Source organism: Amia ocellicauda, chromosome 5, assembly GCF_036373705.1.
Source record: "Amia ocellicauda isolate fAmiCal2 chromosome 5, fAmiCal2.hap1, whole genome shotgun sequence".
NCBI lineage: Eukaryota > Metazoa > Chordata > Actinopteri > Amiiformes > Amiidae > Amia > Amia ocellicauda.
The window spans coordinates 38,632,752-38,660,542 of NC_089854.1; the positions used below are offsets into that span (position 1 = coordinate 38,632,752).

A 27,791-nucleotide genomic window follows, 5' to 3' on the forward strand; every position below is an offset into this window, starting at 1 on the left:
GTTGTTAATGAAAATTTCTTGTTTAATTTTGATGGATAACAGCAATCAAAAATATGATTTGAGTTCATTTCAATCAATTAACTGTATAAAATAGAAAGGAATAGCACTTTTATGTTTTATCTTTAATTACATCTCACTGCAATCACTTCTCATTGAAAGGGACGGCAGCCTATTCTGTCATCAAATATAAAGATCAGTCATGAGTCTTAATTTACTCCAGGAATGATCGCAGTCGCTAAAACTGAAGTGAGTGACATTAACTTGCAGAGAAATGAAAACAAAAGACAAGCACTAAACTTATGTATTAACTCAGCCTTAGAGAAAATGCTTTGTAATTAGTTGCCATGTAACGCCCCTTCTCTTGAAAGCAATCCCATTAATGTCTAATGCAAGTGTGACCTACTGTACTCTCTTAAACACTTAAGAGACCCAGGAAGAGCACAAGACTGGTACAGAAAAATGAGGACCATAAGGAAAAGTAAATAAAGACCTGAACATCCATTTCGCCATGCAGCCTTCATTTTTCTTTTTTTTTAATTCTCTCGCCAATAAATGGCACATTATTACTTTCCCCTTCTCAGAGGGCTTTTGCTAATGAAACATTAGCATATTGTTAACACTGACTGAGTCACTAGTCTGGAGCTGATTGCATCTCCTCTCTGTAATGAACTAAAGGTTTATTTACCAAAAAAAGGACCACAGGTCAATCAGTTTAAATTAATTTGGAGACAATGTGCAACCTTTCGCCTTCCTCTCGGTGGCACAGGCCTGTCAGAACAGTACCAATAATAGCTCTCGCTGATGTCAAAGCTCATTACCTCGTGGGTTTATGTCAGTCCTGATGCGGCTGTTTGATGAAGATAATTTGATGAAGTTAATGGCACAAGAAGAAGTATGACTGGGCGGTGAAGGCGATCTGAGGCGGCAGTGGGCAGTTTACAGTCTAATTCACTCGCACAGTGAGCACGATGAACTTTCTGAGGGCTGTGTGCTGCTGTGCACCTCACTGCTCTCTAAACAGGTCTCCATCTTGAGTTTTGGTTGGAACATTTCAGCACAGGCATGTAGGGCCTCCTACTCCTACTTTTTTTTTTTTTTTTTTTTTTTTTTACTGAGTTTCTATTTGTACCATAATACCAAAACTGGGAAAAACCTAAGTGGTTGCACTGTAGGGGGGGCTAGATTCAGTGATGTAGTGAAGACACATTGTTATATTATCTTAAAATTAGAATTTAAATAGTCTGGGTCTATTCCAAAACTGATTTGCCCAACTTCAGACACACACACACACACACACGCACACGTACACGTACACATACAAGCACACACACACAGTCTAATGGCGTTGAAACTTGGAACACATCTTCACTTGCTCTTTAATGAAATCTTGAAATTCTACCCACTGTTGAGAAGAAAGATCATTCAGCAATAAAACTTGATTTCGCATCTATCATACATTATGTTGTACAACACTTAGAAACATAATATGCAAAACGTAATAGTATTTCTCCTTTCCATTAACTGCAGAAATGTATTAAAACAGATGACAAGGGGAGTATTTCAGTGCAGCAGCATACTATAAACCCCTGTAGTTATCTGAAACACATTGCACTGGCGGGCTCCTTATGCTACAAACATTATCAGCCGGCATTTATCAAAGGTATCGTTTAACAGTCTGCTTGATGAGAAACTCTTTCAACCAGATAGCAACCTTTTAGATGAGCTGCAGCATCTGATCAGATTATGTCTCTCTGTGTGGCAATCACTTATGCTTCATTGCTTACATTAATTTCAAACAATTAGAAAAAATGTAATAAACAACAGACAGTGGAGAGGTATGAATTGTTCAGTTGGTGTTTTTTTCTTTCTTTCTTTTTTCCTTAGCCATTTCCGCTAAAAGAAACCTGGGATTGCAACATAAGTGTACAACTGTGCTACAATAAAGGAGGAGGAAAAAGTATTTAAAACAAAAAAACAAGAGAAAAAAAGGGCCACAGCTTTTTAAAGACTAAGCTACCATATAGCATCTCATTTACATATTTTGTAATGTAAGCTGCAGCATTTGGAGCTGCTACTGTGATATGCAATCAGACAGCACCAGAAACGCCATCAATCTTTGCCTCTCTGATGCTCCAGAGGATTACATTGCAGTAATTCTTCAATATAGTACTGGGCTCTGAGCACTGGCATGTTGTTGTTTTTTAAATGCTCTAGATCAGATCTTTGCAAAGGCTGGGAAGGAGGAAATGAATGGAAGATTGACAGTAATTAAACAAAGGAAGAAAACAGAAAAAGGCGGCTTTGCAAAAAACAAAGGCCACCTTAAACTCAACTCAGTCGCCTCTTAGAGTCGGCCTTCGAGATGTGGCATTAAGGAGAAGAAAGTAATTCAAATGCAAGGACAACGTTAGTCCACTAAAAGCAGCTTTAATAAACTGCCACATGTCAAAAACCCAAAATGGAGAGTTTCGTTACTAAAAGTCTTATGGATACCTTACAACAAAATACAAATTCCAGTACTTACACTTTCACCATCTCAATTTTGCTGTTGTGGAGTGCAATTCACAACCAATTAACACATATGAAAATCTATTTTCATGAACGGTGAGATACACACGTGACTCCAAACACTAGCTAAGGCACTGGATCCCAAGTATGGTCCTTGGGGGAACCCTTGCTTTTCATTCCAGCTGAGCTCTTAATCAGACCCTTAATTGAACTAATAACTGAACTTAATTCATCCTTCGTCAGATGTTGTCAGCCCTTAAACAGGTGGAGATTATCCAGATAAATAATAATTCAAACAATAACCACTGGGGCTGGACAACAGCAAATACGGGGAGTCCTCCAGGACCAGGGCTGAGATCCAACTGCTCTAAGCTACACCTGAGCAGAGCCATCTGTCTTCAGTCTAGAGAAAGGCTTTGAGGAAAATATCATCTCTTAGAACAATATTTACAATGAAACCCTGCTGGTAATCTTTAAACTTGAAACGACTGATCAGTATGTAGAGCGAGTGAGAGAACGGGTGATTATAACCGAAAACCAGGACCGGCAGAAATAAAATAAATGATGCGAGATGTCAAGGGATACCTACGCACAGTGTGTCAGAGGGGACTCACCAGTTGCTCTTCCATGTGTGCCTGACGTGAGGGTCGTGGATGCAGTGCTTGTCTGCCTGCTCGTCTAAGAAGTCAAACATGTATTTGATGGCGAGTGGCAGGGCACTCCCTCTGTGCGCTGTGCTGAAAATGGTCTCAAAGAGATCATCGACAAACTTCTGTAATGTGCCCTGTGGACAAATCACAAAGCAGAATTGCATTAGAGCAGTAGAAAAACAAGCAACAATGCTAGTGAGAACTACAAGAGTTTCTTCTGTACTTTATTGTGCACTAGTTACAATATAACATTGTGTTTTAATGGTCAGCTATATTCCTGCCTTGCAAGCTAAAGTAAATAAATATTTACAAATATTTATAAAAACCCCAATACCTTCACAAGTCTGTGCCAGACTTACTATACTCTGCATTGGTCGGATAGGGGAAGGCATACAAAACACCTCTGTGCACTGAAAGCTGAAGGTTATGGAATGTCAAATCATACTATGGCTCTTTGCTCTACTGGCATTGCTGGGAGGAAAAGAAACAAGATCGTATCTCACTCTCTGCACTCCACAGGACCACGCTTTAGTGTGCAGATATGGAGAGAGCGGGCTTGAGGCCCCACACTCATCCACGGTACTTTAATATATCACACGCCCGAGCTCTGGTAATTAACAGGCCCAGGTTACTGGGGACATGCTAGTCTGCCTTTGAAATCCCTAGCTGGGTTTTTGCTGACCCTGCACACATTCAGGCTGTGAGCGCGAATCCATTGCTCTGTCCGGCTGCCTGGGATCTGCCTCCGAGAGCAGGTGAGACCAGATGCTGATGGTGCCTGGCAGAGGGCTGACCTCGGGCAGTCAAAGGGTGAGTGGGGGTTCCCAGGGGGAGGAGAAGGGGCGAATTCATAGCAAATCTGTCCACAACCCCCGTGGGGAAAGACTGGAGCTAAGGCATGGGGAGAGTTTGCTCAAGCAAGGCTTTTCCAGCTTTCATCAAATCTGTGAAAAGTTGGATTTGTACTCAAAACAAACCTGTGAAAATGTGGTACAATATATAATGTATGCTCTTCCCAATGCAACTTTCAGTACATCAGATGCACTGGTAGCACTACTGAGTTTGTAGATGTAAACAAGAACCTTCTTACCCAGTCCACTTTTAATAATATGAGTGTACATGGGGGGTAAAATAAAATAAATCTTTTAATCTTCTTGTGTGTTGGGATTAGTTCCAACACTACTTCATTGACCATAATGTTGTTGAGTTAAAGGAGAAATCTAATCCACTTGTAATGAAAGAAATTATATAATTCATTGCAAAGCATCCACATCTCCAGTAAGCGGCATAACACTGCCAGATAAAGTGCACGGCACTGCAAATAACAGAATTGTCCTCCATTCAAACAGCAACAGAAAAAATCCTGTTAGCTGACAATCACTATAATTCTAGGGTGTCCCAGATTCTTGACAGCTTATCTTTGCCTATGAAGAAAATAAATATATATTTGTATATCACCTCTGCCTCTTTTCAGCAGCTGCTTGGGGGGCAGTGATGATATTAATAAAGATTCCTGACAGGTTTCACAGGCTGGGTGGCCAGACCTGTGCCACTTTCCCCCTAGTAAACAACCATTAAGGCCTTGTAAATATGCCTGGTCATTTACCCAAATGAGGGGAACGCTTCCATACACATAAAGCAGAGCTTCAAACATGTCAGCCCAATCAATTCGAGTGTAAAGAATGGCCCTCCTGTAAAATGACACTGATGGGTGTAATATGGAAGATGTCAACGTAAACAGCAGGCCTCGGTATTTATTGGCGAGGTGAAAGCCAAATGCAGTAAATTATACTGCTGTCAGGGCAATCATTTTTCATGAAGAGATACTCTGGAAGATAAACTGGTGATTTAACTAAAACAATCTATCTCCAAAAGTGACAACATTCTGGGAGGTGTAATCGTTTGGAAACGGCGCGTTTGCAATTTAGGAACCCTCTTTTTCTAATTATGTGCCATTTTCCAAGACTCCTTATCAATTTCTCCCTGCACTCAGAAGGGGTGTCAGAGAGACACACAAACCCAGAAAAATTACTGTGAGACAACAAGCTCATTCACACGCAATCGCACCTCTCAGTCAGGAGTCTCGCTTAACGAGATGTGGAATCTTATCAAATTTTTATTACAAACCCTCTGGAACAGGGACTGTTAAACTGGTTGTCAAATTAATAATAATGATGAGAAGAAGCAGAACTTTATTCTATACACATTTAAATATCGGTAGGAGAAAATACAAGCCATTCTGAATGTACTCCGTATTATGACTAGGCTACCTGCTGTTTTAGGAATGAACTCATCCTCAGGAAAGATTAGCATTGGTAATATTCTTTTCACTTCTTAAACATGTTATCTATTGATAATACACCTTTTGCCATTACACACAATGTTTTTCACCTGTTTTGTTGTAAAACTATTTTTCATTCAGTCTGCAAAACATTTCCTTTCAGGATTCAAAAGAACCAAAGATATGATAAATCGCACAACGTACTACAGATGAACTTCAAAGAAACGAATGCAAAACACATGACTGGAACATAAGCATTAAAATAAGGAACAGTCAAATTTAATTCACAGCTTCTATACTGTATATGTAAAATCAATAAGGTTTTCTAATGCTTTATTGTATTAATTACCATATAGCTGGTGTTGACTGCCCTGGCATTTTCAAGATCATAATGTGTATATAAGGTAAGCTTTTCATGTTTTTACATTTTTTTAACAGTAAAGAACAGGAAAGAATGCATTGTGATCCCTGATCATAGGATGGTTACACCCACCTTGGTGGCTAACAGTCGAGTCAGATAAATCTCAGACACCATCTTGCTGCCCCTGTCCCCTTCCTTCTGGTCCCCATGCTCATGGTTCTTCACCAAGTGCCATACTTTGACTCCACTCTCAAGGTCTGGGGTTATCATTGGGGTGCGTGAACGCAGGCTGTCTGGGCTGCCAGTGTAGCGGATCATATTCTCTGTAGAAAGATGTAGTGAAAGACAACACAATAACAGCACAACGTTAGAAAGTGCAGAAATGTTGACAACACAAAGACCATCCACTGTGGACAGTTCCAGGTTTGAAATTCCAGAGAAATGACACATTCACCCATATGTGCACAGAACAGAAGCAGTCAATTTTTTTTAAGCAAATTAATGTTTAAACATAGTGTGACTGATTTCTCAAGACGCTGTATTGAAAGACATGTAATGCTTAATTCGCTAAACCAACGGTTTCCAAAAATACATAATTATAAAAACAGATTGGCGTGATGAAAGGCACAAAAATGACAAGAGGAAGAGAAAGCAAATGGGAAGCTTTCAGTGTTAAGATTATGAACCCAACTTTGACCATCGGAAGTGACTGAAAACAGCGTAGGAAACATACAGTATGTTCCCGCATGGCAGGTTATCGTGTGTGCCGTATTTTTCAAGACAGAGTAATTGTGCCTGACAAGGTTTGTCAAGTGGAACAATCCACAGAAGAAAGACTCCATACGGCTGCTGTCCCCAGTGAAATACTGTTTGACTTTTATTTTTTTTGTAGTTTTGATTAAGAAAGGAGTCCGGTTTCTAAGATGTTTTTTTTGGTGGTTTGTCATTCACTCTGTTTTAATAATTAAAAAATAAACGACGAAGGAAGAAAACATATCTGGAGATTCTGCATTTGAGTGAACGGGGATGTTTGTGGGTGATGGGGATGTTTGATCTTGTGGATAATGAGGTTCAGCTTAATTCAGTGTGAAACTTGTGCACGAGGAGAGGACATTGTTCTGGCTGGAGTGATGGATGGGTTACTCTTTCACTCCAGGAACGAGGTACAGCGGAAGAAGAAGAATTCCTGCCATTCTCTCCTTGTTATCATGCCATAGAACATCATAACCTGACCTGAGGGTCACCGGCAAACAATGTAAGCATGACGCATGACACACAGACGTTGCTTCATGCGACTTCATGCTGATACAACCTTGAAATTATGCAGAAGACAAAATGTCACATGGGTCAAAATGAATGTAAAATATGTAATATTGTCAAACAAGAATATACTATAGAACTCTCAAACTCCTGAATCCAATGGAAATGTAAAGAGATAACCTTCAGTTAATATACATAAAGACAAACTAACTGTATATTGCACTTATACTCATATTTTTCCCATAATGTTTTCATAACGTCCTGAATCCTAATTAATTTTGAAAACACGTACCAAAGCAAAAAAATGCTTTGCACTGAGAGGAATCGTCTTCAAAAATCAGAATACCCCAGACAAATTACTATATCTCCATAAATGAAACGGATTTGACGTTAGGGAGGTTTTAATGAAGAGACAAGGTTGGGGGAGAGTCAGGTAGGTTTCCGGCTCCACGGCACTTTGCATTCTCGCTGCGTAGCTCTGCAACGTTGCCGAGGCGAGCGCTGTAACTGAAGAATCAAATACACTGAAATCTCAATGTCATATGTAAAACACAACTCATTTCGGATTAGCGTTAGGCCACAGTTAGGAATGAGGTAACGCTGGTATGGAATGTTTTTAATTAAAAATGCTCGCGCTGACGCTAACTATTCCCACCTCAGTGCTAATATCACAAAGGAAAAGGGCTGTAAGCCAGAGGAGTACATTTGATATAGTCACACCTAATTAGTATCTCAGGTGCTGTATGTATTACTGCTTCTGAAGTGGGTCTGATTCGCAAGGCCACGGGGATGAAGACCAACAATGCAGTGGGCATACTAATTAGGTTTAATACTGAAGATGAGCTGGTAACCCCAAGCATTTTTATCTTGGGGTCTATACTACATATGTTTTTGCTTTCTAAACTGTGTGTATCAGTTAACATCAAGTTCTTTATTCCTTTTTTAACAGTATCGCTCGTGGTGCATCCTGACAGACATTGATGATTTGAATCTGCAGTATCTGCCTTTATCAGGCGGTCTTTATTATAATTGAGACATGCACACCCAGATGAAGAGGCCGAGAGTGTTCATCTAATTGAAGAGGTGGAGGACACCAACACAAATGATTATATATTTCACTATTTGTAAGATTTGAGATTTTTCGGGTTCAAAGGAATTTCACAGAGATTGCCTCTCCTCCTTTGATGGTATTTGTTCTAAATAGTTAAAGAAAGGTTTAAAGTTCCTTACTGCAGTGCAAGAATGCGAGCTCCACTTAAATCATCTGTCAATGTCCTTATTTTTCCTATTTGATTTGACTTCTGGGGACACTGAACCAAATAGAGACCTGCATCCCATTTTAACCTTGGGCAAGTTTTTATTAATAGATTTTTGTTGATTTCTTATTTTTATTTTTGTGTATACTTTCTTACAAAAACAAGCTCATTGTCCTGCAGAAGTGGCAGTGCTAGGAGCTCAGCAGAGCTGGTGAGACAGCTGTATGGCTGGAGTTATGAGGAAACTCTGGCACCGGCCAATTGGAATTGTGAAGGCTGCTGGCAGAGGCAGTGACCATATCTCTCCCTGCACGGTGACTGTTGCTTCTGTTCCTGCTCTCATTTGCTGCCTGGCATCTGCCCTTTCACTCCCCACGTTTGTTTCTGAAGGACAACATTGCCCTACAGTTGTAAATCTGGTGTTGTCTTGAGAATCCTTTGTAATAATGCTGCTTGCAGCTCCTGTCTTACCGGCTGCGCAGGAGACACAGGCAGAAACACCCTGGAACAAAGCATTGAGGCAACTAAAAAGGAAAATACAATAGTACCGTATTTACTGGCTGAGGTCCTGGACACGGTGGAGTTGTTAACTGAATTATAGGCTGTTACTTGCTTGGGAACAAGGGCGACCACAGAGTTATCTGGCACCTGTAAATACAAGGATGAAAACAGTGAGCAATATGAACCACCTGAAACGTGACAGGGATATAATTCACTTTACTTGTCTTGTGATGAAGTCCATAACATCAACCATAATACATATGAACCAATAACATTTAAATAACGTTAAATCATGTTTTAATTAATCAAATTAACTAGAACAATATTTAACCATCAATATTGTCCAAACATTGATACTACTACTACTGCTTTGCTTTGACACCTTTTACAGAGGTTTAGTGTGTTTACCTACTGCTGCTGACAGAATGCCTATTTCAAAAACATGCTGTGATCTGTCTATTATTTCTCAAGGTAAGGAGGGTTTGTACCTCTGCCAAGAAAAAAATAATAAAAAGACATACTCAGCAATCAAGAATACAGCAAAGCAAAACATAGTGCACTCTGTCCAATAAACAGCTTGACATCACACAAACTCAAGCACACAGCTATAAGCCATCAACAATCCAAATAAGGTAACATGATTGGTAAACACGGTGCAGACACTGCAAGTGCAGTAATGTCCATTTCTGGAAATTAACTAATCCAAATGAAAAGACGCATCGCATGTTGAAAAATAAATTGGCAGAAGTTTCCAATTCAATTAAATATTGCCACCGTTGGGAAGTGCAAACATAAATGGAAAGTGCAGGCAACTAATGGAGCAAAATGAATTCAGTAAATAGACTGATGGTTTTGTTTCACAAACAAATGGATCCCCACATCAACTCCGCTGGTTTTGCATAAGCTTCTCATTTGCCTCAAAGTTCCCCTCCAGCTATGAAGTTAATTGAACTGATCCCAGAGATAGGTGTGCTGCATTCAGGGAGGCAGAGATTGCCCCCATGCAGAAAAACACTGGAGCTAAAACTGGAGGAGAATTGTCGGGGGGGTGGGATGCAAAGCTCAAATGAAACGGACAAGGACATATTTAATTCAATATCTGGTGGCTCTGGCATTATGTGGTGAAGACGCACACTCTGATGCAGCAGAAGTCAGCATGCTGCCCTGGGCTACAGTATAATAGTCCCCAGCAGAAAATTAAACATTTAATTTACAAGTTATGAGCTAGTGACAGTAACTCAAAGGGCCTTGATGCTCAAAGGTTTGATTAGGTTTGGCAGACTATCTTTTCTTAAACTTAAATTACTTTCTTGAGTGGGTCATGCAATCTGCATAACAATGTGAATGATGTTTGCATGACACGTTTTAGATAATGGCACAGGAATACACAGAGACAAAAACAACATCCTTCAACTGAGGATGTGTTTGACACATCTGTGCACAAATCCATTACATTTAAATAAAGATCCTGGATGCATAAACCTATTATCTCACATTGAGTTTTCTGGGATGCCCGTTTTGCATTATTAAAAAAGCTCTCTTATACAATATCAATCTACAAACACATGAACAAGAGTAGTTTCTGTTTTGTGGGCATTTTGTGTTATTTTGTATACATGCAACACTGCATAGTGTTCACAGTGAAACATCTAAAAAGTACAATGGCAAAAGGAAAGCTCTCAGAATCCATCAGCTTGCAACCTTGCTCAAAAGCACTAACAGCCTTTGAGTTGTTGATAGCTTTTTGTCAAGGATAACTCGCCCTCCCTGGCTGAAAAGAATTAACTTCTGTCTTCATTATCTCATCTCCGATTCCAATCAACTTCTAATCCGTTTTTCCTTCCCTCCTCCACACTGACAGTCAACAGCATGACATTTAATTTGGCACCGGCGTGGACCCCCAGTCAAACCTCTCATTTAGAGGGCAACAGCTTATCTGCCGAATTATTTGCACGTTAATGAACAGCAGAAGATTTTTATCAGGGTCTGATTGGACGTGTTTTCAGGAGGGACAACGCTGACAGTATGTGGGGAGACAAGCCTGGTGGCTGATTGGCAGCTGAATGACAAGCCAGTCTTATCTTCACGTCTGACAGCCTGCCAGCATGTTTGGCCTCTTATGTTTTTGGTCATTTCTCTGCCCTTAATTTACTTTGTTTATCTAGTCCTTCCTCTGTCCTGTTAACTTACTGTTTCCTATCATTAATTTCCCTACTGTGAATGGCTCTGGAAGCTGTGTGGCTGCGGAAATCTATTAAAATGTTACCGGGTTATGAGGCAAGGCTTTGGAGGGCACAATAAAGCAGTGAGCGAGACCCGGCAGGAGATATTGGGATCATGCTGGATTTCTAGCTTATACAAATGTCCATCAGCCTTTGTCAGGAACTTATGAAGGATGGGACTATGATGTTCAGTTATATTGAGTGCTCTACAGGGCAGCCTGTGAAATTACAGATCACTCATGCACTCCATATGTGCTGGATGTGTACCCAGTTCATCAACAAAATGAACAGCAATGCAGGGATATTGCTTTAATTTAACGGCCACAGAGGTTTGTACTTCAAAGCTGCTGGCATCACACTTATACCTGCACTCTTGTTTCTATAAACAGCTATGAGTGTCATTGGTAGGAACACAAGTTTGAACATTGTCTCTCTCAGGCATGCTAACTGTGTCTGAAGGGGGTATTATTGTTCTGCTTAATTAGAAAAAAAAATACAGATTGATATTTAATTTAAATATAACCTTGCTCCCCAAAGGTGAAAGACAAGTGTGCATGAAATTCTGTTTGTCTAAATCTGGCAGATTATCTCAGCAAGTGGAATATGCCTTGACTGGACTGGAAAGCCCAGTTCTAAGAATTCTCACCCTTTTTTGAATTAACATAGCTTTAATGATTTTAAAGATAACTTAATAAATTTCACATTCAATTCAAATAAATAAACACGTTGGCCTATACCTAATATTAATATATATATATATATATATATATATATATATATATATATATATATATATATATATATTTTTTTTTATCTTTCCCTATGAAATGATTAACACATATAGAAACTGGCATGAACAGAAATATTAATTCTCCTGTGCACTTCATTCCTGAGTTATTAATTCTCTGAATTAATATGATATACAGCATCTTTCCAAAGACGCACCTCCCCCTACGTCTTTTCAATTAGGGCTGAGAAAAGGAGGAATTCATTACAGAATATTCAAAAAAACAACAAAAAAACAACACCACAACTATTCTGGAATACATCAACACTCCAGCACTGGCAAGCCAGAGTTTCTAACATTAGGCAATCTATCGAGCAGGAAAGGTATAAAAGGTGTGCTGTACTCATGGCCTAACTGGAGTCCTCACAGCTGCACTCACCTGATAGTGTGCGAGCATATTTAGCCTCTTCCAGTCGTTCTCAATCTTGGTAGTTACGTCTTCGTCTTGCAGGATAACTCGTGCTCCTCTCCCTTGGCGCCACTCTGTAGGGAAAACATTTAAACTGTGGAGCAGTGCAGATTGAGCAGGGCAGGGAAATAAATCACCGGCTGTGTTTTTGCTGAAGTCCTGCAGATCGATGGGACTTTATTAAATACAGAAAACCAAGCACTTCCCCTGTGCCCTGGACGATCCATTTTAGCCAGCTGCATTATCCTAAACTGCAGCACAATGGTATTGGTATTTTCTAAAGGTATGTTGTGGATTTCTACTGCATAAAGTGTGTATGTGCGCTTTTCCCCATCAAAGTGCTGGTTTAATTAATATGAATAATCTTCTGAAGAACATTTAAAGAGGACTTAAAATGTAAATCTAATATTAGAAAAAATAAAGTGACATTCCATACATAATGTACAGATTTTAACATAAACTAATCTAAACATGCAGATTTGCTCTTAAATCACCAGTAGGACCTAATCTATATTATCGGGAGGGTTTGACCGGGTGAGATGGGGAAGAGATAACAATGACTGAATCCCTTGTGGAAAGGTGACCCTGAGTATTCGAGGTGCGATCCGAAAGTGGAAATCACTGGCTATACCCTCACCTACTGTCCTCTCTCATCACACCTCGGAGATTTCACTAAAGAATAAAAACAAAGGACAGAAACACTCCAATCCAATTTGTTCCCTGCCTGCCTGGAAGATAGAAGTTGGTAAAATCCCATTATCCTTATCTGCCCTTGCAATCTGGACCAGTATTGAATTTGAACTCTGGAGACTGGAGCGCCACTTATTGAATGCAAAGATCCTGCTCATAGACTAAAGTATTTTATTGTTTATTTGGTCTTATTCCACACAAAGCCTTAAAACCTTTAGGGCTGCACTGCAGACATTATCCCAGAGAAACCAATTCTCAATAATAAAACAACACATTGCCAGGAGCCTATAAAACTATTTTATAAATGCAACTGTCAAACGGCTAAAACTATTTCTTCATTTATCTATAAGACATTCCCTGTGGACACCCTTTCAGAGTTCCATTTGAAGCTATAAATATGTTATTATTAAAAACACTATACTATAACAAACGTGCTGGTGTTGGATTAATCTAAAAAACTAAAAAGAAATGACCCTATTGCCGACAACAGGAGGAAAAACAGATCTCTTCAATGCACCGATTTAATGACCTTGGGATGCTGCCGCACTCCTAACATGCTGCAAATTCTCCACAACTGGATTACCAAATGGTACGCCTGGTGAAGAACTTAAAAACATTGCAGACTTTGCTACATAAGTTCTTTCATTACTGCTTCAAATTCTCTGAGCCTTTTATTGTGTTGTGCAGTCACATGTACAGAAATCACTGCTCAGCTTGTGGAGTCTTGGCAGCCATGGGTGAATACAACGTTTCTCCCCCCCGTTGAGTTTTTACAGGTTTCCTGAACGTGGTATTCTGCGAAGGTCACCTTTTGTGTATATCAATTTCCCTATTCCCCAATGATCTTTTTTAAATTCTTCTTTCCATTGGTAGTCACACAAATCTCTTCTATGGCACTCCAGATACTGTTTAAAACCAATATTTGATAGAATGGTTTAGCACAGTCCAGATGAGAAATGGATTAAAATGTCATTAAAAAAAAATCACTCAATTTAGATCAAATTAGCTGCACACAACAGAAATAATCAGAATAACAAAAACAAACAGAATAACGTGATAATTAATCAGTCACAACTTTTTCAATATTTTACCTAGATCCATGTCTGATGCGTTCTGTCTGTGGGAATACGGCACATTCTTGTATATCGAATCGAGGATCTTCTCCTTCACTTGGGAAATGGTGTCACAGTTCAGGGCCTTTACTGGGATCTCAGGGCTCTTCTCATTGTCTGGGTTCACGCAGTTCACAATCTGAAAGGGAACCGTGATGTTACCTGAGGGCCATGGTAAGGAACACAAAACAGAGGCACGCACTGAAGCCTGAGAGTAAATAACTTCAGACCCCATGTACTACCACCCTCCAAAGCCAATGCAACGACCATGACTAGAGATTTAGCAGGAACCACAAAAAACAAACATTACTGATGGAAAGCATTGCTGTAGAGGCCTGCTACAGGGCTGCACAGGATTCACTATGCAATCCCTGTTTGGAATACACAAGTGAAAAATCAGCACATGCCACTCTTTGTCTAGGGGGAAGCAATGGCTGTTGCTGTTCCCCTCGTATGCTTTTCTGGACAGCCAGGTTTACTTGTATCCGCTTGAAGTGTGCGTTATACCCGGTGACATCCACTGATCTGTCACTAGTCATTTTATCCACAAATCATAAAGAAAAAAAGCAACAACAACAACAACAAAAAAAGCAGTGATATTATACTGATTTAAAGCTCAGCGTCTGTATGTGTCACATCATCTGGAATCCTATGATAAGATCATACTGGTCAATGGAAGATACATTTAAATGTGGAATACTTTCAACACACTTCAACACAAAGAAAAGTCTTCTTGTGTGATATCAGCACTGGGAAACTGAGTCTAGCAGATTCACTTTGTCAAGCCCAAATGTCCCGCTGCCACACTGAACCCCTGAGGGGCAGCATCACAGTTACACAGTTGTGGATTGATTTCTCTAGCCAGTAGGGGACACTATGGCACAATGTGAAACTCATCCTGGATCTTCTTTCAAAACAGTATACATGTAGTTTTTTGCTTGTTTTTTGTTTTTGATTTGACCAAGATCAGATCAGAAAATAAAATCTAACGGCCACTCGTTTACTAAAAACCTTACACATACTGAACATTCTGAGTCACCAGTTACGAACTGAAAACATAAAACCCTATGGTAAATGTCTAATACAGACTGCGTGATGAATTAAGCGTTACAATAAACAGAAGGCAGACATTTGTGTAATGCATTTTTAATACTCTTCAGCTTCTTCACTGAACAACTCTGACATCCACAGAGTTCGGAGTTCGACGATGCTCGTTTATTTGAATGGCCCTGAATACGCAGAAAGGACAATAGAACGATAAAATGTTTATTCGAATGAGACCAGTAAAGTGTTCATGAATCTGTGGAGTGGCTGCTCTGACAGTCTCCCTGCCACCAATCTAATAGCAGCCATTCCAGCAAGCTGCCTCCTAAGGCAAATATAGCACCGGGCAGTTATTAGAATGAATTATCCACTAAGGTGATAATTAAATTGTCATAAAAGAAATGAGGTTACAGCATCATCATCATAGAGGAGACGCACTACATGAGAACACACTATGGGGAGAAAAAAAAACCCAAAAAAAACAGTGTAGACCTTATCAGTTCAATTCAGTGGTTATCACCCAGCTGTTTAACAGCAGCCAGGAGCAAACCAGCAATTATATAATAATCAGAAGGAGGCTGTGTCTGGGGTGTGGCAGTGCCATCCACATACAGAGGTGATAAAAAGCTAATAACATGATTTCTGTTGTGGTTGTGTTTCTTAAACAGTAAAAGTTAATTAAAGTTTCACATGTTTCCACACTACAGATGGTGCCAGCGATGCTCTGTATGTTCTTTATTTATAGATTACCTTAATCTTGATTCAGTATAGCACAAAGCATTGCATTTTGTTTAATATACCAAGTGTGCAGTGTGAAGTATACACAAATTACATGTTCCATAGATTTTAAAAAGCAAATTACTATGATTAATGGTTTCTGTATAAAGCAGTAATTAATTACTGTTAAAAATGATCATTCCTCGTTCCGATGTGATTTTTAAATCAATGTTTTGTATTTGCTTTTGTACAATGGCCTTGGTGTTATTCTGCTATCAAAATAATATATATATATTTGGAAGAAGATGTAATTGTTGTCAGTTGTAAATCAGTTAGCAAACCAGTTCACAGATTCATGTTTAATTAAACAGCCTAAGCTTATAAAAAAATACAGCAAAACTTGTGTTTGTTTAAAAGCATGTTTAGTTTGAAGGCTGTTATTTAGATAATTAAAAAAGATGACAAATGGAAAAGCAGTTTTTTCCCCTAAGTGCACATTTATTTTGCGCATAGACACATTAATGGGTGTTTTATGCTCATCAGTCTACAAATATCTGTTGACTGCGGCTTGAAACAGAAAATAGTTCAGAAGTCACCGGATCAACAGCACACATTTAACAGCGCGCAATGCCCATTTCCTGTGAGGCATGAAATCATTCAGTGAGGTATCTTGTTGGTGCCCAGACCTCTGAACTTACCAGTGTCTTGTAGTCTATTTGCTGTCTGATGAGCTTGTCTTCACTGAGTGAATAGCGAGCTTCACCAGTGATAGAGTCAATGGGTCCTTTCTCCATCTGCTGCTTGATGGCACAGAACAGAGAGAACAGAGGCTCTCCTGCACATTCCTGCACAATGAGAAAATATTTCAGTTACAAACCAACAGCCAATTGTCCTTCAGAACAATCACAACAACAATGAAACAGCACACTGGTCTGTGTCAAAGTTATACATTTGTTTTGTGATGTGAGGTGTCCTCAACATCAATGCACAAATACGACCACTACTACGGTTACTACTACTAGTAATAATAATGTTCAATATTTTACCATGGAACAATATCACAGCCTCTGATTATCTTTGACTTTCTCAAGGTAGACCTAGATTTGTGCAAGCGATCATGCAAATCTGAATGCAGAACCCTTTGGAATGAAATCCAAGCCCTCACGGACACCTTAACACAATATCAATTTTGCAGGAATAATCCGGGAAAATTGTATATAATTTAGACATTAATTCCCTGTTTTCCAGCTCATTGGGAGCCATTCCCGAAACTGCCCCCTACCCACTTCTCATAAGATTTACAACAGAGCTTTCCAAATTTCCACAGGTCCCAGGAGTTGGAAAAAGCATACAGCATTAGGCCAGTTCAGACACAGAAACAGAAAGTCATCTCATCTCTACAATTTCCTATGCATCTCTCAATTGTCATTGTTTTACTCCCACACTGTGATTAATGCAGAAAAACATTCTTTTTTTAATGGTCAAGGTGAAAATATAATTGTGAACTTGAAATCTATAGAGGAAACTATGTATGAAATAGGGGGTAACACAATTGAAACTACTGGACTGAAAATGAATTACTTGACGCCAAAGCCAGGCACTAGACTCGGTGTTCACTTACACTCGGTTTGTGCTCTTAATACAATTATTTGGATTAGATGTATCATGTTGATATAATGAAAGACAAAAGATCTGAAATGTATTATGAAAAACAAGTCTCCCCCCCATACAGTTACAAAGTATGTGATTATTTATTTGTTTGTTAAGATCCTTTTTGTTATCCATGCACTTTTGTCACATGCACACCTGCCCAAAAGACTGTGTTAATATTTCCACCGGCTGAACATCAACCCTTTCCAGAGGAGAATTCGAAAAATGCAGTCTCAGACTCAAGATCCTTGTTAAAATGATGGGCAATGACCAGACCCCTCAAGCACATAGTGTGTGTTGGCAAACCTCTCAAACAGAAGCTAAAATATCAGATCAGATCCTTCACTGCGGCTGATTTCAAAACCTGCAGAGGGCCGCTTTTCCCTTGGTTTAAAACCTTAAAGAAAAACAAGTCAATAATCTGAAGAAATGTGGCCTTTACTCAGCTCCTACACCTGTCGGCTGCTTAATTAGCTTATCTCCAAGCTGCATATTGCTTCTTTGTGCCTGTCTATTCACTCTTATCAGGCTGGCTTTTGGACTGTGGCAAGCGGGAAAAGCAACTGAGTGGAAAAGAGGGCTATTATGGAGGCAGGAGAGTGGAGTGTCCTTTATTGTTCTTACACTTTTAGAAGATTTAGCGCTTTCTGAAAGACGGGGAATCTGCAGGTACAAAAGTGGAGCGCAAAACCAATTTAACCAGCCTTACAGGTAATTAGTGCATCTGAAGGACATGGCACAATGATGCTTGCCCTGGGTCAGGTCATTTGAAGGAAGCTGGGCTTTCCCTTTGCAGCCAGAGACTCAGAGTGCGGAAGTTCTGTCTACACGCTGAAGCCCAACTGCCAAAGATTCTTAGGCAAAGACCTAGCCTTATAAATCGATATATCTTGTTCTCCGAGGCTAGAAATGCGTGGGAGTCTCATTTTACCAAAGTATGCTCCAAAGGAAGATGAGAGTATTTATACAAATGAGTCTAAATTACCATGCGCTTTTGGCAAACAAAGGGCACAAAGATTTATATTTCTGTGTTCAGATAAATGTTTATGTTTAGTTAGGCATTGTTTAGTTGAGACTCAGCAGTTATTTTATGCTAAATGTGCCTTTTTTTAGGAAGTGGCCAGTAAATGGGCATTCTCAGTAGATGCAGTATTTAAAGAAGCCAACTTGAAAAGAGAAAAAAAGAAAAATAAACCTTTTTTTTTGCCTCAAGGCAGCTGTTCACACACAAACATCACGCAGTGACAAGCAGGGCTGCAAACAGTGCCTCAGACAAACAGAGTTGTGGCCAACCAGACAAAAACAAGAGGATCATGAAGCAAAGACCAGAAGATTAGATCCAGCACCATCATTATCTTAGAACAAATGGTTCATCATCATCATCATCATCATCATCAACATCATCAATTGGTAGATCAGAGTATCTACATACCATTTTATTCAATCAGACACCTACTGGCCATAATTTTAAGGGCAGTGGGAAGAACATAAGAGAAAATAAAAAGTAATTTTAAACAGGTTACCTTTAAGAACTTGTACAACAGGAACGTGAACCAGTTGGTTAACATTTTCTCTGCAACAGATTCAGTCCTGGAATAAACAGATGGAACAAAACAGGAAGACATTAGACTGGTGAATGTAGTGAGAGGTAACACAAGGCACTCACCAGATCTGAGTCTGCTACTGTAGCACCTTTATTAGAAATTCTCAAAGCATATCATTGGTGGTATTAATACAGACAATGCAGATATGAAATTAAACTCTACAAGATCCATCTGTATTGATGTAATTAAAAATGCTGCCCTTTCCACCTGTTGCTCTGATAAAACAATCTGTTCATTATTCACTTATGCAAGACAATGGCATGATCGCTGTAATTCGAAAGGAAAGGAGCTCGATCTATCTACTACAATTCACAAACAATTGGACTCTGTGCTGAATGTGTACATATTTTTCCGCTGTCACTGATGAACAAGCCTAAATTGATTTTGACAGAGATGACAAACGCTGATTCTGTATCGAAATTTACATACATATTGTTTTTAACTGCAGGTACAGAATTAAACTCATATGCTTAACATTGTAATGCTTGTCTTAAAAAACAAAACATTGCTGATAAGTCACTAGAGCAAATTACCATAATGACCATAAATATTTTAGAATCACTCCAATACATAGTCTTTCCAATGTGCTTGGGGTGATAGACTGCACCCAGATTGCCATCTGCAGACATTCATTTAAAGTCCTTGCTCTCAGTAAGCAATCCTGTAATGGGAGATGGTACAAGAAGTTCTAAGCCAGTGAGCTGGCATCCAAGGTGCATTGGCATCACACCTGGATCGGATTAGCATCTACTCGCACCATGCCAAGAGTTTTATTCTATCTAATTTCTGACCAGTGAAGCTGGAGGTTAAAGCCATCCATTTTAACCTTCCTTTCAAATACACCTTGTGTAATATATGGCTGCATTGCTGTGAATCAGTGATGTTTTAAATAGTTATTGTAACATTCAAAAAAATAAAGGCACACTAACTAGCTCCCCCCACCACCAAATTCTACAATTAAACTTTTACAAGGCTTCTCCAAACCATTGTAATTATACATTTGGTAAAGGCTGTATGCACTTCTGCTCATCCTCATTTAAACTGCGCCTAAAGGGAGAAGATAAAGGACTTTAGCATCAGACGATTTAATCTAAAGATGCCCATTGGCAGCTACTCTGGAGGAGGAAGGAATGAATGCTATTCTTGCTCCACATTTCAGGATCAAGAAACTTGGTACTTAGTTCCTCCTGATTAAATTACCATTTACTCCAACAAAATATGCCCCATGACTCCTCAAAGTCAGACTGAGACCAGGATTAGGTTCTCCACACTTCATAAAGTACTTTGCCTTAAACATTTTCACCACTTTCAAAATAATTTAAGTAATTGACACATTGCAGAGAATGCTTTACTTAAAGCCGAGTTTCACTGTTAAATATTAATAATATTTTATGCTTTCTCATGGATTCTTTATTATTTATTATTTAGTATAATAAGTCATAGTAAGATAATGCAATGTCTGTGTGAATGAGGACAATCCAGTCACCAAGGGAGTTTAACAGGGGTAGCAGGGTTTAGTCCACAAGTGTTAAGAATAAACCAATACATGAATAACAAAATGAAGCTGTTCCTTATTCTGGAGTTATTCCACTCTGATTAAGGGGTTTAGTGTGAACCTGACAGGTACACACGCACTGCCCCAGTTGTTTTGCCCTCAACACACTGAAGTCAGTTCCCACTGCTAAAAGTCTTGTCATATTTATATTTGCGGTAGAACATCTTTTAGAGATGTGTGCCTTCCTCTGTCACTGTGAAGCTCGATACCCTAATTGCTGAGTATCTGGCACCGCTCAGCAGTTTTCCACAAAAAAAAACTAATCCTTTTTGATCAGTGGATTGAATTACCACATTACAATTGTATTTTTTGTGGTATCTGCAGCAGAACCGTACAATGCAGCAGGCTGCTATCTCTTTCAGAATAATAAAGAACTAAATATGTGTGTATGTATGAATATATATTTTCTTTAAGTACAAAGTTGGAAATGGGTTTACTTTTCTTTTCCAATCTTATCAAACATTCACCTTGATCCCTTTAAAGCTGATGTTACACCCATTTCTAAACAGTGACTGGTACTATAAAAGGGCCACATCTACTTTCAAATGTTTATCCATGTATTTTGTTTTGCGGGAAAAGAAGGCAAACTGTGGGTAGTGGTTTAATACACGATTGTGACAGATGGTTCAGGCAGAAATGGTTAGCTGGGTTGTGTTTTGCAGTGCTAATGGAACTGGACCAGATGAGTCTCTATGGACATGTGTGTCTTAGAACCTGGAATGGAAGAGCAAGACTGAGAGCAAATCGCCAAAACACCCAGCTTCTTTGGACTATTGATTTGTTTTACAAAAAAATCTAAATAATAATATATTCATGCATGAAAAAAAAATACTTTTATTGATTTGTTAGCCAGCTTTGCATTTTTTTTTGGAAGGGGTAAAGAGCTTGCCAGGCACACTGTATGTTACCCTGTGACTAAATTGTTACCCATGGGCTTCAAATAAACAGGTTAAAATTCATGCTGGGTTGGTCTGGCATTCAGCACACTGAGCAACCAACTTCATTCAAATTCAGGACCTCGGTGCCACAACGGGGAATTCGTGTTCAGTCATAATATCAGAGGGTTCTGCTTCATTGCTGCCCGGCAGGGAACATCCATTTCAGTTGCACATGCAAATCTCTAACCTCCAGCAGACACACACTGCCATCTGCACGTGCCCCTGTCACTCACTACATGCTTGCCAATCCCATGCTGAACAAACTCATTGGCTGCAAAATTGCATACATTCTAAAGGGTGTATTTAATGGCTGTTGTTTTCATGTGTATACTTTTTTTGTTTTGGTTGGTTCTTCCTCCCCTCACTCATCACTAGACCGCTAGTGGCACTTAGGACAAGAAGCATGCCGCAGTGCTACACAGCTTGTGTTTTTAGTTTGTTTCCACCATATGCAGGGTAGGAGTCTGTTTTCAACAGCAATGTACACTCACCTAAAGGATTATTAGGAACACCATACTAATACTGTGTTTGACCCCCTTTCGCCTTCAGAACTGCCTTAATTCTACGTGGCATTGATTCAACAAGGTGCTGAAAGCATTCTTTAGAAATGTTGGCCCATATTGATAGGATAGCATCTTGCAGTTGATGGACATTTGTGGGATGCACATCCAGGGCACGAAGCTCCCGTTCCACCACATCCCAAAGATGCTCTATTGGGTTGAGATCTGGTGACTGTGGGGGCCAGTTTAGTACAGTGAACTCATTGTCATGTTCAAGAAACCAATTTGAAATGATTCGACCTTTGTGACATGGTGCATTATCCTGCTGGAAGTAGCCATCAGAGGATGGGTACATGGTGGTCATAAAGGGATGGACATGGTCAGAAACAATGCTCAGGTAGGCCGTGGCATTTAAACGATGCCCAATTGGCACTAAGGGGCCTAAAGTGTGCCAAGAAAACATCCCCCACACCATTACACCACCACCACCAGCCTGCACAGTGGTAACAAGGCATGATGGATCCATGTTCTCATTCTGTTTACGCCAAATTCTGACTCTACCATCTGAATGTCTCAACAGAAATCGAGACTCATCAGACCAGGCAACATTTTTCCAGTCTTCAACTGTCCAATTTTGGTGAGCTTGTGCAAATTGTAGCCTCTTTTTCCTATTTGTAGTGGAGATGAGTGGTACCCGGTGGGGTCTTCTGCTGTTGTAGCCCATCCGCCTCAAGGTTGTACGTGTTGTGGCTTCACAAATGCTTTGCTGCATACCTCGGTTGTAACGAGTGCTTATTTCAGTCAAAGTTGCTCTTCTATCAGCTTGAATCAGTCAGCCCATTCTCCTCTGACCTCTAGCATCAACAAGGCATTTTCGCCCACAGGACTGCCGCATACTGGATGTTTTTCCCTTTTCACACCATTCTTTGTAAACCCTAGAAATGGTTGTGCGTGAAAATCCCAGTAACTGAGCAGATTGTGAAATACTCAGACCGGCCCGTCTGGCACCAACAACCATGCCACGCTCAAAATTGCTTAAATCACCTTTCTTTCCCATTCAGACATTCAGTTTGGAGTTCAGGAGATTGTCTTGACCAGGACCACACCCATAAATGCATTGAAGCAACTGCCATGTGATTGGTTGGTTAGATAATTGCATTAATGAGAAATTGAACAGGTGTTCCTAATAATCCTTTAGGTGAGTGTATATCCTCATCAGGCAAATCCAGGAGGAACTCTCCATCAAACTAGGACGGCCATCGGTAGGTTCAGATCGAACAACAACTTCTCCATCATCAGAGAAGTAGAATGACAGCAGTGTGCACACCCACACCATTTCCTTTAAAAACACTCAGCGAAACTCCCCTACATGGGATCCAATGTCATGTTTCACACGGGCCCAGTCACTGAGACCCACAGCCCTACTGCAATTCGTCCGTCAGCTCCATTTTCTGATCTTCATTAATGATATTAGAGCTCATTTCTAAACTACATGTTTCTTATGGTCATAGCTCTCTTTTTTCTTTTTTGTTTTACTGTAATCGTGACTGAACTTGCTTCCCTTCTTTCAGCTCTGAACGTTTGATGGTACCACTGTGACATTCAGCTCTCACAACAACTATAGAGCACTCTAGCTGCAATAAAAGATGGAGCTCTATACAAGATTACTGAGCTCTCTCTCAGCTATGACTCACGCATCTAATATCTTGTGTGACCTGGGGGTCAGCGAACGCAGCTTTTGTAAGAAGACTATATCGTTTTGGAACAAAAGGCTGTCAGCTTTTCATGTTAATTTCCAGCAGACCTCATTTTGGATTATTCATATTTCAAATGCTGAATTCAGCTCTTTAATTCTGTTTCAAAAGTGCTTTTTTTTGTCTAGAATTCTTACATATTAAACAATACAAAATGTATCATTACATGAAGGATACTTAATAATTTAAGACGTTAATGTTTAATCTATTTGGAGATCATTGTCGGAAGAGAAGACAAGCAGAGTGCACTCCTTTCAAAACAAGGTCTACATGTCATGAGGGTCCATGGCTTGGAACAGTGATTATGTTCCTGGGCTATAAATTAAGTGTATGAACTGCGATCCTGGTTCTGTGGACCCTAATATGCAGAAATAAAGAGCTCTTACCATTATCATACCTGTATTTGTACTGATTGTATGACAGCACTTTGTAAGGCTTTGAAAATGTTTCTTGCCTAAACTAAGTTGCCTTTACTAATTAATACATAATTAATATTGGTCAATATCATATATTTGTTTAAATGTATGCATGTTTGCTTGGAGTTTACAGATAATGTTGCTGAAATTATGGCAATTTGTTTTAACAATTAGTGATATCAACTATTCATTTTTTTTTTTTTTAACGTTTTACCAAAATGTCATTTGCAAGTGCACTCAAACAACACATTGAGGGCAAATCCTAATACCTCTTCACCTCCACTGTTCCCAGCTCTCACCCTATTCCCAACAATGAGCTCAGCAGTAGCTGCTGCCTTCTCCCATGCAATCTTCATCTGATAGCTTTCTCTTCCACAACAAGCTGTGTCACTCTGGTCCTTGTTTACCATTCAAAATGAGACTGTAAAACCTGAGTGATTAATCCTACTATACCAACCCCTAATAATCACTTTAATCTAAGATGTCATTAAATCACTTCTAATGAATGGAATATGCTCCTCATCAGTTGTCTAGGAGGTGCCACGTTGCATTACCATGTCTATTGAGTCTATGCAAATTTCAACCTTCAGAAGACAGAGTAATAAGAAGCAATTTAGTGTGCCATTATGTTGCAAGCTGTAGAAGGGGGAAGGGGCTTGGTGGGGGGAAGGGGAAAAATAAAGATGACCTGCAAAAAGCCTGCAAAAAAAGATGAATGAAAATATCATCTGGGAGATCCTGTTTTGTGGAGATTGGGGATTCGTTCTCATGCATGCACTGATAACAGTCTGTCAATGAACTTCCAAGGCAAAGCCCAAACAGGACTAGATGCTTTGAAACAAATGTGTCAAAGTATAATATAGCAAAACTATGATAAGTCATCTTCATAATTCAAAATACATATTCAGGTAAAAGTGAAAACCCTCTTTAAATGAACATGAAACGATGAACAGAAAATGAAATGATTTTTTTTTTTTTATTGTGTTGCTATTTATATATATTTTACCACTATCATATACACTACCGGTCATAAGTTTTAGAACACCCCCATTTTCCAGTTTGTATTTAAATTTAAGCAGTTCAAGTCCAGTGAATTACCTGAAATGGTACAAAGGTAAGCGGTAAATTGCCAGAGGTTAACCCTCAATTGCATATTGTAACTTGAGGATAATAATCCAGGTTTTGCTGCATTATACACATACAACTGCTTCAGTTCCATAGTTGCAAGCTGTTTCCTGAAGTTAACAGTCGAAATAAACTGCCATTTGGTCAGGTTGCGTTTTTGTTGGTCATTTCACTTCCTCAATGTGCCTAAACTTGCTGTCGGACATCTTACCTTGTCAGTGTGAAGAAATACAGTGAGGGAAAAAAGTATTTGATCCCCTGCTGATTTTGTACGTTTGCCCACTGACAAAGAAATGATCAGTCTATAATTTTAATGGTAGGTGTATGTTAATAGTGAGAGACAGAATAACAACAACAAAATCCAGAAAAACGCATTTCAAAAAAGTTATAAATTGATTTGCATGTTAATGAGGGAAATAAGTATGTGATCCCCTATCAATCAGCAAGATTTATGGCTCCCAGGTGTCCTTTATACAGGTAACGAGCTGAGATTAGGAGCACTCTCTTAAAGGGAGAGCTCCTAATCTCAGCTCGTTACCTGTATAAAAGACACCTGTCCACAGAAGCAATCAATCCATCAGATTCCAAACTCTCCACCATGGCCAAGACCAAAGAGCTGTCCAAGGATGTCAGGGACAAGGTTGTAGATCTACACAAGGCTGGAATGGGCTACAAGACCATCGCCAAGCAGCTTGGTGAGAAGGTGACAACAGTTGGTGCGATTATTCGCAAATGGAAGAAACACAAAATAACTGTCAGTCTCCCTCGGTCTGGGGCTCCATGCAAGATCTCACCTCGTGGAGTTTCAATGATCATGAGAACGGTGAGGAATCAGCCCAGAACTACACGGGAGGATCTTGTTAATGATCTCAAGGCAGTTGGGATCATAGTCACCAAGAAAACAATTGGTAACACACTACGCCGTGAAGGACTGAAATCCTGCAGCGCCCGCAAGGCCCCTCTGCTCAAGAAAGCACATGTACAGGCCCGTCTGAAGTTTGCCAATGAACATCTGAATGATTCAGAGGAGAACTGGGTGAAAGTGTTGTGGTCAGATGAGACCAAAATCGAGCTCTTTGGCATCAACTCAACTCTCCGTGTTTGGAGGAGGAGGAATGACCCCAAGAACACCATCCCCACCGTCAAACATGGAGGTGGAAACATTATGCTTTGGGGGTGTTTTTCTGCTAAGGGGACAGGACAACTGCACCGCATCAAAGGGATGATGGACGGGGCCATGTACCGTCAAATCTTGAGTGAGAACCTCCTTCCCTCAGCCAGGGCATTGAAAATGGGTCGTGGATGGGGATTTTTTTGTTGTTATTCTGTCTCTCACTGTTAAAAATACACCTACCATTAAAATTATAGACTGATAATTTCTTTGTCAGTGGGCAAACATACAAAATCAGCGGGGGATCAAATACTTTTTTCCCTCACTGTACACCCCAAAAACATGATTTTCAGTTTTTAGTTTTTTTGTCCAATTTCTTTATTTTCATAATTATAGGTATGCAAAGAATTGTTTTCATCATGAAAATGTATTATCACTTTAGAGTTAGTATGTAAAACAAACTTATTTTGTATGTAACCTGGATCTAAAATTGTGCAATTATGGCATAGGGTGCAACTAAACTTAGTAATATATTGATAATTGTAATGTTATTTTACCTGTTACAATAGTTATATTGCTAGTTTTATTATCATAGCAATGATTCCATCAGTGTTTTATGGCAAGGGAAAGGAACAGTTTAGCAATTCCCCCAAATGAAAGTGAGGATGAGCTTGGGGTAAGTGATGAGGAAGATGAGTACATGACTAAGCCCACTGAAGAAAATAGTGCAAGTGAGGAAGATGACAGTGATACATTTAATTATTATTATTATTATTATTATTATTATTATTATTATTATTATTATTTATTTCTTAGCAGACATAAGCAATGCAGGAGTAAAGGAGTAAAATAGGATTTTCTTCTAGTTGTTGTTTATGCATACTGACTAATACATTAAAAAAAATGTAATTGTATGAGAAACAATACACATTGTCATATTATACCATCTTATTGCATCAATTACATTTTCAAGTCTTTACGTTTTTTTAGGCCTTCCAGTGAAACTGAGTAATAGCTGTTCACATGCAGGCCTTTGACAGAAAGTTGGATTGGTACAATATTAGGTCCATTCCTGAGGTGCCCCAATGGAAAAGCAACCTACTAGATGTTGACGATATGAAAGAACTGATACAGTACTTTAGGCAATTACTGAAGCCAACTATGATACAGCACATGGTAGAGCAAACTAACCTGTACCTGTTCAATGTGACCCAAGCAAGCCACTCAATCTGAGTCATGATGAAATGGAAGAGTCCATTGGCATATGTTTCTATTTGTCTGTGTTTGGTCTACCGCTGTCCAATATGTATGGAAAGCTTCCAGCAGAGTTGATTTTATGG

General features: G+C 39.4%; 1 protein-coding gene across 2 annotated transcripts in view; it reads right to left on the reverse strand.

Annotated features, from left to right (window-relative positions):
- The window catches only part of plxna4 (plexin A4), a 289,182-nt gene that overhangs the window by 19,869 nt on the left and 241,522 nt on the right, over window positions 1-27,791 (reverse strand). For both annotated transcript variants that reach the window (XM_066705129.1, XM_066705130.1), the window contains exons 23-29: window positions 18,972-19,038; window positions 16,497-16,643; window positions 14,017-14,176; window positions 12,206-12,309; window positions 8,865-8,964; window positions 5,933-6,123; window positions 3,123-3,292 (exon numbers count right to left, since the gene is read on the reverse strand). In XM_066705129.1, the coding sequence (XP_066561226.1) occupies window positions 3,123-3,292; window positions 5,933-6,123; window positions 8,865-8,964; window positions 12,206-12,309; window positions 14,017-14,176; window positions 16,497-16,643; window positions 18,972-19,038 (939 nt within the window). The remainder of the gene's footprint in view (window positions 1-3,122; window positions 3,293-5,932; window positions 6,124-8,864; window positions 8,965-12,205; window positions 12,310-14,016; window positions 14,177-16,496; window positions 16,644-18,971; window positions 19,039-27,791) is intronic.